At 46.9% G+C, this 18,405-nt stretch overlaps 1 protein-coding gene across 46 annotated transcripts in view; it reads left to right on the forward strand.

The window, feature by feature from the left end:
* The window catches only part of CACNA1C (calcium voltage-gated channel subunit alpha1 C), a 729,498-nt gene that overhangs the window by 507,000 nt on the left and 204,093 nt on the right, over positions 1–18,405 (forward strand). For all 46 annotated transcript variants that reach the window (XM_009217701.4, XM_017946457.3, XM_017946456.3 and 43 more), the window contains exon 6: positions 11,591–11,749. In XM_009217701.4, coding sequence (XP_009215965.2) covers positions 11,591–11,749 — 159 coding nt within the window. The remainder of the gene's footprint in view (positions 1–11,590; positions 11,750–18,405) is intronic.

Raw genomic sequence — 18,405 nt, forward strand, 5'->3', positions numbered from 1 at the left:
AGAATACAATCACTGAAATGAAAAATGCAGTGAATGGATTTAAAAGAAGTCTTGGCACCGCCGAAAACAGAGTTGTTGAACTAGAGAGAGAGCAGGGAAGAATACTGATAGTCAAACACACAGACTGAAACGATTTGGAAATGCAGAAAAGTGTGCAGAATATTAGGGAACAAATGGATGCTCACATTTATGAGATTTTTCCTACATCTACTGACAGAATCATTCTTTTTAAATGAATGTGGTGAATTACGTATTAACTTGTTATGGAAGCATAATATAGTGGTTATCTTGGTGCAGGAGGGGTGAGCGGGGCTGCCGCAGAGCTGGTAGGGTTTTATTTCTTGGTCTAAGTAATAGTTGCGTGGCTGTTTGTTTTGTGATAGATCATACATTGTAGCATCTCCCTTTCATGCATTTTTTGTATGTATATTTCACAGTTTTTTCCAAAAAAATATTTAAAAAAGAAGAAGCAAAAGTACAGGCCCAGGTAGCTACATCATTGGCAGATGCCAAAAGAGATCTGCCCCTTATTCTGCCTGGAGCAGAAAACTAGTTTGCCACCAATAGGGAGGCAGCACAGAGGGATGGCCATCGTGATGCAGCCACTTCCAATGGATTAGAGTTGTCATGAGAGATGCACTGTTGAGAAGGATTGTGAGGCCGCATCAGGACCAGAGGGAAGGAGCAACATCTGCCATGGTGCAGGGCCAAGAAGTGACACATGTGTGCAGTGTGGTGGTCATTTTGCCTGGATAAAGGCTAAGGAGTGGAAGCTGTGGCTTCACGTTGGCTTAGTTTCTAACCCCAACTCTGCCATTTACCAAGTGTGTAATCTGGGACAATGTATCTGTCTCACCTAAGCCTCAGTTCTTTTATGTGTATCAAGACGGTTGGAGAATTAAATGAAACAATGTATGTAAAGCACTTCAGGGGTGCCCAGCAGGTGCTGAGTCCTCGGGAAATGGTAGTTAGTATTATTATTGTTGTTGTTTGCTTTAGATCATCTTGTCTCCCTTTCACCATATGCAATTTTCTTCTAACACAGGGTTTCTTTTCTCTCTTTTTCTCTGAACTTCTCTTTTCAGTTCACATTGATAATACAAAAAATTAATTCGACTTGGAGGTTGATATTTTAATTACTCCCAAAGTTTTAATTTATTGGGGAACCAGTTATCCGCCATCGCTTTCCTAGGACAAGAACCCTCCTTTAGTGTTCCTCATACCATGTGTGGGATGCAGAATTTGTTAATATGGAAAGGCTAAATTAAAAATAAATGAAAATCTCTAATGAATAAGGACACTCTAATGAGAACATGCAAAAATCATAAAACTTGAGGCTGTAGGAAAGCTATACAGGCTATAGTTCTTTCCCTGTTTGTAGGAAGCTTTTTTTCCCAGTAAGAAAATGCGTTAGACACTTTGGAAGCTCAGCGTGATAAACTCACTCCTCTCCCCGAGGGAGAACTATCTGCCCTTCCTAGTTCTAGACGTATTTCCTTTTGAAAGCCATTAAGCCTGGGAGACCATTAAAAGTGTCTGTTACTTCGTCAGCCAAATGAAGGCAGAAAACATGATCTGTGAGACTCATCACATCTCCAGCTTCTAGCCAGTGCAACATGATTCATGGAGATCAGAAGTAAGCGTGGGCTAGTAGTCACAACCTGATGATGACAGTGGTGATTGTCACCACCACAAATGCTAAAAGGAGCACTCGTTTGTAGACGCAGTCAGGTATGACTTTGGAAGATGACGACCCAGCGTCGGCTAGTGAGTTATAGTAAGAGGATATTTATCTGATCACTGTCCCTGGGAGGGGACTTGTTGGCTCACAAAACTTAGAAGCCCTCCAGATGGAATACTGCCTCCTGGCTTAATGGAAGGGTGATGGTGGCACGTAGAAAGCCACTCTGTCTTGTCTGCCAGCCATCCTCCAATGGCGCTACCACATCTGCCCTCCACCCTTCCCCACTCTGCTCTCTGGCTGGGGAGTTGACCAGATGGCCTCCGTCAACAGGCTGCCTCATCCCCAGCTTGTAGTTGGGTTCAGTCAATGGAGAGCCAAGCAAGAGCTCAGCAGGTGGGAGCACGGTGAGGTCAGGTTCTTCCATCCCCAGATCCTTCCCTGCAGGTCTGGGCTGGCATTGTCACAGCCTGTCCGGATGGTCCTTTCTACAAAATGCTCTCCTTCCCACTTTCTGTAACCACTCTTTCCACTTCTTCAGCCAGTGGTGCTGACAGGTCACTGTTACTGCCACTTCCAGGGCACCCTTGTGATTCTCTTTACCCCATCATGCCTTCATAAAAAGCACCAGTCATCTCAAATTATCTTAATTTGAGTGTGAGGAGACGGTGGGACAACCTCATAGAAATATCTAGTAGGTTTATGAAGCATGTCTTGAACTCAGAGGACAAAGAAAATAAATGTAAGGACAGGTGTGGATGCATCTACTTAGTGGTCACTGTTGGGCTCTTAGGAAGGAGTGAAGTGCTTGAATTTTCTGAGAGAGGGAGAGTTTAGAGAGAGCCACAGAAAGGGCAGAAGACTAACAGAATAAAAGGGCAGAGAGAAGCTCCACCCATGGACACAGCTCACAGGTCCACTCTTTTGGGAACTGTTTTCTTATTTTCCTAGGTGAAGATAGTCTCTCCCTCTCTTCTATGCTTCCGCAGTCCTTTGGGCATAATTCTTAGGAATATTATCACTGGTTTTGCAATGAGCTGTTTCCATGGCTGCCTCCCCATCTAGCTGAAAGCTCATAGGCAGGGACTGCATCATTTTTGCCTCTGTGATATTCCTCAGACTCAAAGAGGCCCAGAGGGGAGGGAGGGAATAACGGAAGTGAAGAGTTAAATATGGAGTTACAGGAGAACCAAAATTGTGCCCTGCCATGAAGACGAGGAGAGACCATTTTGAAAAGAAGCAAGTCATCAATAATATCAAATAGGTCAAGGAAAATGATGGCCAAGCCAAGGCATGGATGGGCCCGTTGGAGCCGTCAGTAACCTTGAGGAAGCTCCATGAGAGTGGCAGTAACAGAAGCCACCAGCGAGAGGGGAATTCAGGTGGAGCTGCTCAAACCTATAAAGCTGGTGCACTGGGTTGTGACTCTCTGCATCCCTCTGTTGAATGGCTATTACTGCTGCTGGAAGGAGAGGCACTCACACATCATTTGTGCTCCCCAGCAGTGTGGTGCAGGTATGTGGCTCCCGGTCTGGCCCTCTGCAGTGGCCATGTGTTTACAAATAAAAATTAAAATTAAAAACTTAATAAATAATCCCGCAGGACCCTCACACCAGTTAGTGTATATGGTATTTTCTGCATCCAGCGTTGGCTTCACGCGCTTTACTGATTATACAAATTATTTGAAAGAGTGATGTATCGAGGATAAGCCCCATGCAGGCAAAAATCCAGTCGCTGCTTGAGAGCATCTCGGAGCCCCAACAAGACTGGACAAGGTTGCTGCAGCCTCCTTGCAGCAACCTTGCAGGATGGCCAGCGTGCCCCCGAGCCTGGCTGCTGTCTGGTGGAGCAGCCGCTGCGGTGTCACTTGAGACCTGCTTAGAAATGCAAACTCATTCCCCGCCCACAATGGAGAATTAGAATCCACATTTTGACAAGATCCTAGGGGACCTATGTGCTCATTCACCCTAAAGGGTCCCACTGAGACCTGTGTCATGCTTGTAAGGCTACACTTCAAATGACAATGACTATCACTGATGTGGCCTTGACTGTGGGCCTGACGTTGTTCTGGGAACTTTGCACAAATTAGCTTGTTTAATCCTCACAGCAACCTTATGGGATATCCCTTATGGGATAGGTAAGCGATCATCCTGTCTTTAAGATGAGGTCAATCGTTGGTACAAGGACACGTGGCTGAGACATGGTGGGATTGGGATTCATTGGGGTCCTTTGGCTCCAAGGATCCCTCTTCTTCAACCACTGCACTCTCCTCCTTCTCCCGCCTCCCATGGCAACCAGCAGAGTGCTTCATAGGTTCTCCGTAGGTGCCTGGAAGATGCACAAGTGAGGGATGGCGTAGCTGTCTGTGGTGGCCTCAAGAAAGGGAACCTTGACCATCTGGGGAAAGCCCGGGTGCACCTGCCTCTCTCATTGGGGAAGGGAGAGACTCTCCCATAGTATTTTCTCAGATAGAGGACGTAGCTGAGGATGGAAAGCTTCATTCTAGATTCCCCTCTGGGAGAAGCTGGTGTTTGATCTACACTTTCTTAGAATCTGCATTGCAAGTCCAAGGTTAGTGAGGTTCAAGGGCAGTTATGGGACTCAGTGGGCACAGTAAGGACAGTGCCCTTCACTTGAACACCTGGTTTTTTTCTTTAAGTTTTTTAAAAAATTATTTTCAATTTTCTTTTTCTTTTTTAGAGACAGGGTCTTGTTCTGTCATCCAGGCTGGAGTGCAGTAGTGTGATCATAGTTCACTGTAAATTTGAACTCCTGGGTTCAAGTGATCTGCCCACCTCTGCCTCCTGAAGTGCTGAGATTACAGGCCGAAAGCCACTGTGCCTGGCCTTGAACACCTGTCTTAAGAGAAATGTGTTTCTTTCAGATGGCATCTAATTCTAAGAGGAAGGATTTGTAGGGAAGCTTAGAATTTGCCCATCATCTAGTGACTCTTTTTGTTTGGATTTGGCTAAAGTTTGTTGGGAAATACAGAAGGCATAACTTGTTTTAGTAGGGCCAGTCTCACTCAGCCATCATTCAACTAATCAGACATCTGGATTAAGCAGTATTTCTTTCTCTTCCATTCTGCAAGGACAGGCAGTTCAAGTTATGGAATAGCTTTCTAAAGCTCCATGTCCTGACTCCTGCCCCAGTCCTGAAAGTGAGCTGTCACCTTAATGCTGCTTGAAGCACAGCAGAATACAGAGTCAGCCCCCCTCCTGGGAAGCCCTGACTGCATCGGGTTCAGGGATATCACGTGTGGAGGGGTTTTCCCAGGCTTGGGGTCGACTCGCCATTTCTTTTCATCTAGGCTGTCCGTATTGGCAGAATCTCACATGGTGCCACAGCCCTCTCTTCTGTTGGATTGGGGCTGCTGAGAAGTTGTGGTTAACGTTGCCCCAGTAAAGCCAGCAGAGCAGAGGACCTTGGCCTAATGCTGTCCTTCCCTTGCCCCTCTGTGGCACCAGATGGGGATTATTTCCTCCACTTTACAAGTGACAAGGTTATCAGGAGGGCCTTCCTCGTGTGCTTCCTGAATTGGTTTCCCTGAAAGTACAAGTGATACCTGCTTCCTCTGACTTCACACAGAAGCAACAAACTCGTTCCTCAAACCTCTTTCCAGGGATTTCTTTTAAGAGACAGAACAAGGCCGGGCGCGGTGGCCCACGCCTGTAATCCCAGCACTTTGGGAGGCCGAGGCGGGCGGATCACGAGGTCAGGAGATCAAGACCATCCTGGCTAACACGGTGAAACCCCGTCTCTACTAAAAAATACAAAAAATTAGCGGGGCGCGGTGGCAGGCGCCTGTAGTCCCAGCTGCCTGGGAGGCTGAGGCAGGAGAATGGCGTGAACCCAGGAACCAGAGCTTGCAGTGAGCTGAGATCGCGCCACTGCACTCCAGCCTGGGCGACAGAGCAACACTCCGTGTCAAAAAAAAAGAGAGAACAAAGCCAGGAACAGCATGGGGCTGACAGACGGAGAGCCCTGGGTGTCCGATAGCTATCCAGGCTATGTCGCAGTCTGGACCTCACAGCCCTGGCGCCGGAACCCTCTGCCTGCACGCACCTGACCAGGTCCTCTCCCCATTCAGCCTTCAGCTTAAGCACCACTTCCTGGAAAGCCTTTCTGCAGCCTCCATGCAAAGGAGGACCCTCGTGGTACCCTGTTCTGCTTCTTTAAGACTCTTCACAGAGTTTGTTATTATACGTCCACTGCGTGATTATTTGACTCATGTTTGGCTGCCTACAAGCTCTGTGAGGGCAAGGCCCACAGGCCTTTTAGTCACCACCATATTCCCATCTCTAGCACAGCAAGCATGGCTCATGGCCCGTATAGCTAAGCTCAGTAAATAGTCTTTGAGTGAGTGAGTGAAATGAAGGCACTGGGTTAGGTGATCCCAAAGCCCTCTTCCTGTCATGGCAAACTATGAGTCCATCCATGAGAAACTTGTGCCCACCAACCCCCTAAACCCAAACCTCTCTCTTCCTAGTTCAGTGATTCTCAGCATTGTCTTCTGATGAATTCTGTCATCAAGCCTCCGTGATCATTTTCATACCTTCCTAAGGCTTAGCTGGAATCTTCGAGTCTGAGTAATTGGGAACGTGACACGTTCGTGCCTAAACACCAACCGAAAAGCAGAGCATCGGTGTGGAATCCAAACAATGGAATCTAACATTGGCAATGATCTCCAATTCTAGGGTCTTCAACAGTTTCTCCCTGTGCCCTCCCATTTCATGTGAAATGACTCAAAATATGAATTCTAAAGAGGGAACTATGGGTTGAAGATCACATGAAAAGGACAGAGTCCTTAAGAGGAGCCTTGAATCAGGCACGTTACCTTCCAGCCCCAGAAGTTCTCATTTTCCTCTTGCTCATAAAGGCATTTTCATACTCTTTTGTGATCGTATTCCTGGGTCTCTGAGCAGAGCAATTCATCCCAAAAGTAGGGCTTGGTGAGATGCTGTTTTATAAAGCAAAAGAGGGTGGGATCTGTTGTCAGCCCTCGTCAGTCATGGTGGACAGTCTGGACCAGGTAACGGAAGCACCAACTTTGACCAATCTGGCATCTCCAGACTAACCTCAAAACCACCATAGAGAAAAGCGCCAGATACTGCTTTCTGCGATAGATGGCTTCTCTTGACCTTTTAAGGAAAAACAGGATGATTTATATATGCAGGTTCTCTAAGCCTTTCCTAACTGGAATTGTCAAGTTGCACCCCAGAGGGAATGCAGGCAGCACTGTAAGAGGAAGAAAGGAAAAGCCATGTCTGCTGGCTGAACTCCGTCCTCCCCTTTTCCCAAGCGCAGCACTGAATGATGCCACTGCCCAAGGCCCCGTCTCCCTGGAAGGTCTTCCTGGTACCTCGAGAGTCTTTCCACCCACCAAGAGGCAGTCACTTGACATGAGCTGCAAACTAGCGAGACTGAATTTCTAGGTTACGTGCTGTTTGATCTTTGCATGGAATCGTATGTTCCAAATTTTCCAGTAGAACTCTCCTGTCACATATTCAGTCCTGTTGGTCCCTTAAGTACACATGTGTTTGTCAGATCTTACCCTGATTTAGGGCTAGAAAAACAGGCTCATCACATGCGTGGGCCAATAGTGATCTTGTGTTCACAGAACATTTGACAGCAGTTGCTTCACCAGGCTTATCTAGGGCCCGTTTTCTTTCACCAACATGAGCAGCCAGCCCTGAAGAAGGCCCGACACTCGCTTATCAGCTGTGAGCATGGCCTATCTGAGAACACTTGGGTGGAGAAATGTCGTGTGTTTTCCAAATTAGAACTTGAGTTGGAGGAGCTGTTTCTGGGGCAGCTGTGAGCCAATCCCAAGAAGCTGTTAAACATCCAGGCCCCGAGAGCCAAACTCTACACAGCAGGGTGGAGAGGAGGAAGTCTGGCTGCACGCCTTCACAAGCCAGCCTGGCTCTGCCACCCCAGGCGGGCCGCGAGGAAAGCAGATGGAAGCGAGAGCCTTTCCTGGACCAGCCTTGGAAACATCTGGGCTCTCCTGGAAGCAGGGACTCCACTAGACTCTCCTGCCTTCCCAGCAGATGTTGCAAGCACGTGTCACTGCTTTATAGACTCAGGTCGTGGAGGCTGAGAGCCACTGTTTAAGTGTGTGGGGGGCATGTGCACAGTAGTGAAGCCACACGCTAGGAGCCAGACCACCTGGCACTGAGCCCTGTGCCACCACTTCCCAGCTGTGTGACCCTGGGCAGATCACTCCACTGCTCTGGACCCACTCTTCTCATCTGAAACATAGGTTACGAACAGTGCCTACTTCCTAGGGCTGTTGCCGGGAGGAGCTGGAATGATCCAGTAGAGTGCTGAGGGCTGCTCTTGCCCATGGCAAGTCTTCAGGACACGCTCATCAAGTTGGAGGGCCTTTGGTGTTCCAGGGCAGTCCTTCACTGGCAGAATCCCCAGCCAGGCACTTCCTCAAGTCACTGCTTGGATACCTCTGTGGATGGGGAATCCACTATCTCTTAGAGCGCCCTACTCCACCTTCAGATCAGCCTGTTTCTTGGACAGATAAGTGTTTATCTGTGTTGAACCTAAGTCTTTCCCGGACACTTCCCAGCTGGTCGCAGTTCCATCTCTGTGGTCAGACAGAACTCATCTAACCCCTCTTCCTCAAATAGCAGTTGAGATCCTCTGAAAATCACTGACGCTACCCTCCTGCCTGTGCCTTTTCACCGTTCCTGACAAAACACCTTCAATTTCTTCTAATGATTATTGAATGATATTGTTTCCAATTCCTTCATTCTTATGGTTTCTGCCTTCTGAAGGCACCCTGTGCTTACGAATGTGACTTGGCTCCATGTGCACGGAGTCCCTCCCACGTGCCCGAGACACAAAGATGAGAAGACATGCTGAGACTCAAGCAGCTCTCAGCGAGGCAGGGAATGGCATTCCAGGCAGGGGGAACCACATGCGCTGGGATTGGAGGCACGAAGCCTGAGAACTGCAGGGTGTATTGCTCAAGCCTGACGTATAAACCGGGAGTCATTTGAGATCAAACGGGGGAAGAAGGCAGGTGAGTTTACCTGCAGGTGACAGGGAGTCACTGGGTGACTTTCAGCTACAAAGGGACATGTTCCAGTGTGTACTTCAGGAAGAGCATTTTAAGTGTCACTGGTAGACTGGGCAACACTGAAAGCCGGGAGACCAGTTGACCAAATGACAAGCACGAAGGGGACAGAGGAGGAAAACGAGTCGTGGATGGGAAGGGCTGACAGTGGCTCTTCTCCTGGGGCCAGGACAATGAGCGATTGCTTTTTTCTTCTTGCTTCCCTGTGTTCTGTAATTTCTCTATAACAAGTATTTTCTGTTTTCTCTATAATTAGCATATATGATTTATACAGTAAGAAAAATGTATTCATGTCTAAAGATACTTTGAAACCAACCCGGCAGGACTTGGTTACTGGGTGGAAGGAGGAGCCTAGGAGATCAGTTTTCTGGCCTGGGTGCTCAGGTGAGTGGCACCCCCAGCCTGGATGGGGGTGTGAGGAACAGGACGTTTGGCAGGAATTCTTATGGCATCGCTGACAGCGGAAACGATGCCCACAAGCTGCTTTCACTCCGCTTGGCCTCTCTCCAGCCTGTTCAGTGGCCTCTGTCCCCTGCAGGCCCTGAAACTCACCTGTCCCTTAGACACCTTATCTGGAAAGCAGATGTCTGTGCAGCAATACTCAGCAGCGCTGCAGGACAGCAATAGCGTTTATTTAGATGATAAGTTTTGTCAGTCCTTCAGTAAATATTTACTGAGTTCCCACATATGCTCAGCACCAAGCCAGGCCTTAGTGACAAAACAGGGAGACGAGCAGGCACAGTCCCTCCTCACAAAACTCAGCCTAGTGTGAGAGACAGATATAAATGTTTTAAAATCCCGTGAAGGAACATAACATTTCAAACTGAGGTGCACTCTCCAGAGGAAAGGAAATCGTTCCGAGAAGACTTAAAGGACACGTCTCTGGTCTGGGAGTTGGGTGATGATCCCTGGGGAAATGCTGGACCCTGGAGAAACAGATGCTTGGGCTGAGAGTGAAGGATAAGTAGGAGGGAAGTGGGGAAAAGCATTCCAGGTTGAGGGAACAGCATGTGTGGTGGCCCTGTGGTGGGAGGAACAGTAGCATATTCTACTTTCTAAAAGAAGAGCTGTTTTACTAGAGTGGGTTGGGGAGAGGCAGTCAGTGGAGAGGTGGGTGGAGGAGACCCGACAGGGTCCTGGAGGGGCCCAGGAAGGATCTTGTCTTCATCCTAAGAGCAGAGGAAGGCATTCAAAGTTCCAGCAGGCCTGAGGCAGCCTGCTGAGCAGCCCTCTAGCTGCGGCCTGGAGGGGAGCTTTCCAGTGGGTGTCCCTTTATGTCCCACACCCACCGTTCTCTTGCCGTTGGAGGCTGTGGCACTGAGGCCCACCGAGACACCCCCTTATGCCTGGGTAGCCCAGATTTGGGGTTCCCCCACCTCGAGTAGCACTTGGTACACGTCCCCCACCCCCACCCCCAGCAGATGCCCTGAAAGCTGCTTTGCGGTTCAATTTTCAACTTTCTTCGCGGCTCTGCATACTCTAACACTAATGTGTGTACAACTTGCTAATTAATGGAATCATTTCAATCTGAAAACATCTTGTTCTAATGGGAGGCTGCAAGCACTCTCATTAATTCGCAGGTAAAATCATTCCAGCTTTTCTTTTCTTTCTTTCTTTTTTTTTTTTTTAAATCTTCCCAGCTTGGCTTAATAGCTGGGAAGAATCGTTCTAATCAGCCTTGTGAGAATCACACCACCAGAATGAAAAGCACCAACAACAGCCTCAGGGTTTGGGAAGGGGGTGACCGGCCTTAGTTTACCCAGGGGCAAGCACAGTGGATAAACATGAGGGTGAAATGCCCCACACACAGAAGGTAAAGACACAAAAAGTGACCTGTGTAGTGTGACCTGGACGGGGTGTCCTGTCCTGTGTGTATCAGAGGTGGCACTCAGGGTGACTTTCTGCACCACTGGCTCTGCTGGAGGGAAGCAGGAGCTGCCTCCACATTCTCACCTGGAAGGTGAAGACTCACTGCACTCGCCTGGGCAGGAATCTCACACGTGACTTTCTCGGGGCTGGGTGTCATCTGGGGATGACTTGCTGGTAACCACCTTCCTGCCATTTGCGAATGATTTGCAGTGTCACTTTAAGTAAGTGGCATCCCCAGTGTGTTATTTCTGATGTAGCCGAGCTTAGTAAGGGGGGCCTTCTCCCCACAGACCACGGTGCAAGCCCCAGACCTCACCGACAACACCCACGTCCCCAGGCGGGCTTTTCCTTGACTCTTTTTACCAGAAGGATCTGGGTGCTTTCTAGAGTTTCTTTTCTTGTGGTAATAAGAACATAACAAAATTGATCATTTTAACGATTTTCAAGTGTCCAGCTCAGTGGCAGTAAGTATCTTCACGCTGTTGTACAACCGTCAGCACCACCCAGCTCTGGAACTTTTCCCAGTCCCACCGTGGGGAAAACCTAGAGGACAAGTGAGTCCCTGCAGGGCCATCTTGAGTCCACATGAGCTCTCACTGTCCTGAGATGCTGCTCTAGGAGGAAAAGGCGCTCAGTTGCCTGTAAGATGGGGTATTACACAATCTGATAGTTATGGATGGAAACAACATGTTCTTCCCCTCAGAAGTACAGCAGCTGCCAGTCCTTTGCTTTGGATGAGTCTCCAAGACAGATTTGGAGTGAGGCCAACCTGGATTTAGACCCCTGCACCATCAATCCTTGGTGTGTGGCTCTGAGCCTCAGTCTTCTCATCTGAACACCAGGGCTGGCAGTTCCTTCCTTGCAGAGTTACCGGAAGACGGCATGAGATGGCGTCAGCACGGTACCCGCAGTGACACTTGGTTCAGTGAGTGCCTCTGTCCCCGCAGGTCTCCAGGTGGTCCTGAATTCCATCATCAAGGCCATGGTCCCCCTGCTGCACATCGCCCTGCTCGTGCTGTTTGTCATCATCATCTACGCCATCATCGGCCTGGAGCTCTTCATGGGGAAGATGCACAAGACCTGCTACAACCAGGAGGGCATAGCAGGTAAGAGGGGCAGGCAGCTGTGCTCCCAAGGCCGTGCCCTCTGTCACTCCCGGCACCTTTCCTTTCCCGCTGCTGGCTACACCAGCATGACCAGCAGAGCCCGGGGAAGGTCGCGTTCACTCAGACGCCCACTGGGCATGTTTAAGTGAGAGGCAGAGAGACCTTTTTTCTCAGTTCCAATTTTTGTTTTAATCTGTTAAACCGGCCTAACGCAAACTTCGTTCAGCACTTTTCAATAAGCTACACAATTTGAGAAATATTTGAATAACTTAGATCCTATCTTTTGTCAATCTGCCACTTTTCAAGCCAACCCTGAGTGTTTTAAGAATCAGAGCTGACCTGGGAACGTCAGTCTCTGCTCCTTCCACGTTTCAGTGTGGCTGGCCGTCGGGTGTCCTTTCAGGGGGGCCGCTCAGCCCTGAGCAACAGGCTCTCCCAGCACCGCTCTAAGATCTTTCTACCTTCATGGTGCTGATTCCAGATCCTCTGTAATTATTGTTTCTGCTTCTCCATTCACAGACAGATGCCCCTGAGCCCCTATTCCAGGTGGGGGAGGAGGACAGGTGGGAATCACCCCCTTGCCAGCAGCCAAACTTCCTCCCTTCAAGGAGAAGGCTTAGTTCTACCCCATGACTCCCAGTCCCTTCCTTTTTGAGCCTTCTCGCTTCACGTTCCTTCCATAAATCAATATATTTAACAGCAATGCTGGTTCATTAGGCACTTCCCTGCGTGGCACTGGAGTTCTGGCTTGCAGGATATGCTGCAAGCTGCTGCTAAAGCTACTAACATCGCAGCTTGGCCTTTTAAAGAAACATTTAAACAGAAATTGACAAGGCTTTTAAACAGACAGATAAAGCAGCTTAACACAAAGAACTTGTTGAAAAAATATCCCCCGCCCCAAAGGGGCTAGCCATGTTAAATGTATGTGATTTTTTTTCACACAGCAAGATCCATCATCTTAGTTTTTGGCATCTTGGTGGAGAAAGGGGAGCATCATCTGCCGGGAACAGTGAAGGATACCTAATTTTCTCCATCGACACTGCCCCTCATTCCCACTCAGTCCCAGCATTCAGTTAAATGGGACCTCTCGCTTCGCTGGGGTGAGGAGGGATAGCTTCCAAACAACAGAGAGTGAAATTCGTAGAGAAATCAAAATAGAATACTTTCTATGTATAATCTAGTATGACTGGATGGATTAACTGCATATTCGAGGGGGTTTCTAGTTTATTTCCACATAGCCGCCGTCCTAAAAGCAAAACAAAAAACCACACACACAGGACGTATACTCCTATAGACACAGAATCACACCAATGTTTTCACTTTTTGGATGGAAGTCTGTTTAACAGGAGACTGTTTTTTCACTCTAGAGAGAATTTCCAAATTACTTGGGTCATAATCATATAAAATAAACTATCCTGTTTTCAAAAATAGAATCCTTGTTAAATTGGAAAAAGGAGATCTTGCCTGTAGCTAAAATTCTGAGATTTTCAGCCTTGCTTAAAGAAATGCCAAACCATAGATGAATAATATTTTCCCCTTTAATTAAAATCCTTCCTTTTATTCAGGTTGATTTGTAGCTAGCTCAGGACCAATAAATTTATTGACTTGTGTGGCCCTGTGAGAGCTCGTTTTAAGACTCCTTAAGAACTGACTGTGGTATGTCTAAAGTTGATGCAGTTGTATTGAAATTATCAATGACCATTTGACCCAAACTCCTCAGGAAGTCGTAGACATGTGGAGTCTCAAAGATTCCCCGTCAGTTCAGCAGTGATGATGGTGAGGCTCTCACCAGCAAAATGGGGGAGAGTGAAATGGTGGAATTCAGCCGTCGAGCCGAAGATGGCGGCCCTGCTGTGCAATCAGATGTCTGTGCACCACAGAGCTAAGGAGAGGGGCTCCAACACTGCAGGCGGTTTCCATCATCCTAACGAGAAAGCAGCCCAAGTGTGTTTTCTGCCGGTGGTGGGCTCTTGCAAGGGCCTGTGGGAATAAGTGGCCCTGAATTCTGGTTGGAAGTCCAGGGCTTTGTTACCAGGCCTCAGTGACCCTGGAGAGTCAGAAAATGGTGGGCATGGCAGACAAAGAAAGCATGGCACAGGGAGGGAGCCGTCCTCAAGGTCAGAGCCCCAGGGCCCAGTGAAGAGGTCACGCCAAGTACTAAACCTGTCATGGACTCCTCTTCTATTAGGACAAAGATAAGACTTGGCCTCCCCAGTTGGAATGACCAATTTAGGATCACATTGTCCATCCTTGATAGTAAACAGGACCACGAAAAGTGCCTGAGAAGTTGCCTCCTACCAAGAGACTCATCAGATGGTTGATGTGATGGGTTTATCTGTGCCTGCAAGTTCAGAAGAGACGTAGGCTCCCGTCACGGAAATGGCCATGAGCCAAGGGGGCCAGGACAACAACAGAAGTGCTCCAGAGAGAAGAGCCCTACCAGGCTCCATGAGAAGGTGGCCTCCCTCATTCACCTGAACCAGAGTCCCTGCTGGGAAGAGGGGCCCAGGACACAGCTGCAGAAGCCTGTCCTCTCAAATACTCTGCAATCAAGAGCTTGCTGTCCCTTCGTTCCCAAACCTGCCATCTGATCACAAGCCAGGACCCACTCTGTCACTCTTAGCACAACATGATGCTGCTGCCATCAAGCCCATGTCCACCCACATAGTCGGCAGTGCAGACAAGGAGGGAAAATGTGCAAGAACCCAGACATATCTGTGCAGCCGTGGAGAAGACCAAATACTTGCAGGCTTTGAAACCAACCAACCCCTAAGTGTTTTGGAGAGTTTTATATAAACTTTGGAATGGGTGGTTTAAATTTTTTCTTTCTTTTTTTTTTTTTTTCTTAATTTCAGACTTTGGGTTGAATTACCCTATTTTCTGCAAGTTTAGATTACACAAAAGTGCTTTGTGAGCCCTCGTTGTACTTTTTGATGAGATTTACATCAAATTATTTTATAGTCCAATATTATTTCACAGACTGTGAATTTTATATATCTCTAGATTTCAAAATACATTGGATTTTGATCCATGTTTCCAACAAAATCCACAAAGAAAGTTATGGAATTGTTCAGGTGAACCATATTCTGCCTCTAGACTGCCCTTCCAGGCAACAGCCCCTGGTGAAGATGGTCTCAGAAGACGCAGCGTTTCCCTAATCCCGGGGACATCTGCACGGCGCCTTCTCAGCTCCTCAACAGACACATCACCATATGCCGATACCTTTTGTTTCTGGTTGTCCCATCTGTTTGATGGTGTGCTGAGCCAGGTCACTCTGAATAGCTTCCCAAGCACAGTAATTACCCCTGAGACTGGCACAGAATTGGTTGGCTAAAACCTAGAAATGAAATCATCTTCATTCTATTCACTCCTTAAAGTTGAGTTTTAAAAAAGTAATTGATTTCTGTCTTTAGTGATTTCTCCTTGGAATCACTAACTGGAGCTCTCCCAGGATTTCATGTTTTTGTTGATATTAACTGCGTTTCTAAAATCTCTCCTAATCTTCACCTCCATTATTTTACCGAAAACTTAATTTGGACTTTCCAGACTGACTCTACCTCTCTTCATGTCTGTCTTAAAATACAGAACTTGCATTGCTTTGTTTCCTTCTCCCACCTCATGTTCCCACTTTCCTCCCCAGGACTTCATGACTCTGCAAAAGAAAACCAACACATTTTTATGTTTTAAGCAAATTTGTCCTCACCCTAGAGTGTGTGTTGCTAGGACCTGCTGATTTGTGTGTGTTCACATTTTTTCAAGTGTTCGCTTTAGTGCTTTTTATAGATACCTATTTTTACCAGATCATCACTGCTTCTTAATTGTTCTCAAATCTTTTTCATTATTGTTCAAATCAGATTTTAAATAGCGAAATGGCACTAGAGCCTTTAGATAATGTTTCTGAATCTCATCCCTTTCTCTCGTATCAGTGAGACCACTTCCCCTGGACGCCGTTTTCTTTCTCACAGATATTCGTAAAATCCCCAGAGACGTTTTCCTTCCTCGAGGACACTCAGAACTCCCTTTGGCAGCCTTCTCCTTTGCCCTCTTTGTGACGTCTCGGGAATTGAGAGTGCAGGGAATGCTGTCGGGTGAGCGGCCCCAATGTAAAGATAAACTGCATCTTTATTCTGCGAAAAAGCAAAACATGAGAAAAAGATGCAAGAGCTTCCCCTTCACTTTTTCACCGTCTCTCTTTGTCCCGTCTCTCCTATCATTCCAGCACTTTTATCACAGCGACTGAACACGTCTCTCTAGAAAGCTATGACTAGAATGGGTGAGAACCCAACAGAATTAATGATCTACTTGGCTCTTGGTTCTCCGGTCTCTCAACTCTCAAATTTTTAGGTGCTCATTATCCACTTTTTCATGTATTATTTAGGCTTAGGGTTTACATTTTAGTCTCCCTCTTTTTTGTAGCGTCACATCCAAATCTCTAAAGATTTCACATTTTAAAAAGTCATAAAAAGTTGTAGTCAGAGGACTGCTTATTTCAGCTGCGTTAATGGAGCCCTCCTGGGAGCTAGACCCTGAAATAAGGAAATGGTGTGGATACTGTCTCTCTAACAGTTCAGGGACCAGCAGTGCAGACCTTTGCACCTTGATCAACAAACACAGGACTCACACACAACTTTAAGCACTGGCCCAAGAATAAGCCAGGAAGCAGCATTATTCATAATAGCCCAAACCTGGACACAATCCAGACGTCCATCAGCTGGTGAACGGATAAACATACAATGAAATACACTGCTCAGCAATAAAGAGGAACAGAGCCTACTGATATATGCAACAGCACGGATGAAGCTCAAAACATTATGCTAAGTGAAAGAAGATGGACATAAAAAGCCTCATAGTGTGTGATTCCATTTATATGAAATTTCTAGAGGAGGCAAAGCAATGGAGGCAGAAAGCAGATCAGGTTGCCAGGGACTGGCGATGTGAGCAAGGATTGACTGCAAACCGGCGAGGGGGTTTCGGGGAGTAATGGCCGTGCTTTAAAACGGATTGTGGTTATGGCTGCATGACTATGTAAAAATTTACTAAAAATAATTAAGCTGTACATTTACACTGATAAATTCTGAGGCATGTAACTTGTAAGTCAATAAAGCTGATGGGGTCAGTGGGAGAGAAAGAGAGGAGAGGAGAAGAAGGAGGAGGAAGAGAAGGAGAAGGAGGAAAATGAGCAGGAAGAGGAAATGAAATTGGCAGAGAACAAGGAGGAGGAGGAGGCCACAAAGATGACCACGCAGGTGCTGATGACAATGAAGAGGAGGAGGAGGAGGAGGAGGAGGAGGAGGAAGAGGAGCTGCCACTGCTGCTGGGAAGACACAATCGGGCATATGTTTTCAAGTAGACTATATTCTCCTAAAAATTATCTCTTACTTAAGGATTAATATTTCTCATCTGGTCTTCCTCTTGGGAGTGAACAGTTTCAAATTTAAAGCCACCAACTGAGAATCAGCCCACCAGCCAGTCATCTTCAATGCGGAGCCTAATGTAGGCAAAGTAATCACACTTATGATTGTTTTGATACATGAAACCAGAAAACAATCCTAGGTGATCTGTTGTCTCTAAATGAAGAACTATAAGCAAATTCTCTCTCTCTCTCTCTCTCTCTCTCTCTCGAAGCGTATTTTCATTGTTATAGGCAATCGTTTATTTGTTGGAACTGGGATCTCTTCTGTCTGTTATTGTCATTACTTTGTCTAAGGACAGGACAATGTCCTTGATTTCACGAACTTTTGTGAATTCCACACCATTACCTTCCATAGCCAGCACCAAGACTTTCTCAGTGTTTTCCCGTAATCAAAATTCTTAGATCAGTCAGGTCTTGTTTAAATTTACCAGCAATCTCCACACTCAAAATATCAGTCACATCTTCATTCATTAATTTGCTGGGAGCTATTTCCCGCACGTGGCATTAGTCCAACTGCTGCCTTTAGCCACAGACACTGTATTCTGCTGTTTCCTGACCAAGCCGCGTCCGTACTGAGGAAGCATGCTCCCTGTTATTCACTGCCGCTCTGTCTTGATTAGAGGTCAGAAAATGATTCTTCTCTTCTGAAAGGTATTCATGCTGCAGAGCAAAGGGCAGAGCTGCCAAGTCCCACATGACATGCATGAAATACAGTCAGTAGTGTGTACTCGCAGGCTGCAATGAAAACGGCTGCAGGCGATCCCTCTCCGCAGCAGTCAGAGTCCGTTTTCCGTCTTTCACCTAAATAAGGCTTCACTGTAAAGTGACTTGCATCCCTGGCAATGTTTTATCCTCTAATACGTGATGGGCCCATATAGTTAGAAAGCATTATTGGATGGGATCGGTTGGCTTAACTATGTGAAGGAGTGTTTGCATCAGTGTTGTCCTTACCCTAAATTCTGGTATTCCAACACAAGTGTCTGTAGAACTCTACCACCAAAAAAAGAAAATATGGACTTCCTAATCGCTTTCTGGGTCAGTTTCCACTTGCAGTGGTGGCATCATCATTATTTTTTCATTGGCCATTTGATTATGATGCTGACATGTTACAACAGAATGGGCAATAGAAATCAGTTACTGAGATTAAAATACAGCTTTTACAACAGTGAGTGAAAAGGACTGACCTTCTAAATTAACGGCAGCCTAAACGGAATGCCTACTTTCTTATGTTGCTTGATTCACA

The sequence above is a fragment of the Papio anubis genome, chromosome 9 (genome assembly GCF_008728515.1).
Source record: "Papio anubis isolate 15944 chromosome 9, Panubis1.0, whole genome shotgun sequence".
NCBI lineage: Eukaryota > Metazoa > Chordata > Mammalia > Primates > Cercopithecidae > Papio > Papio anubis.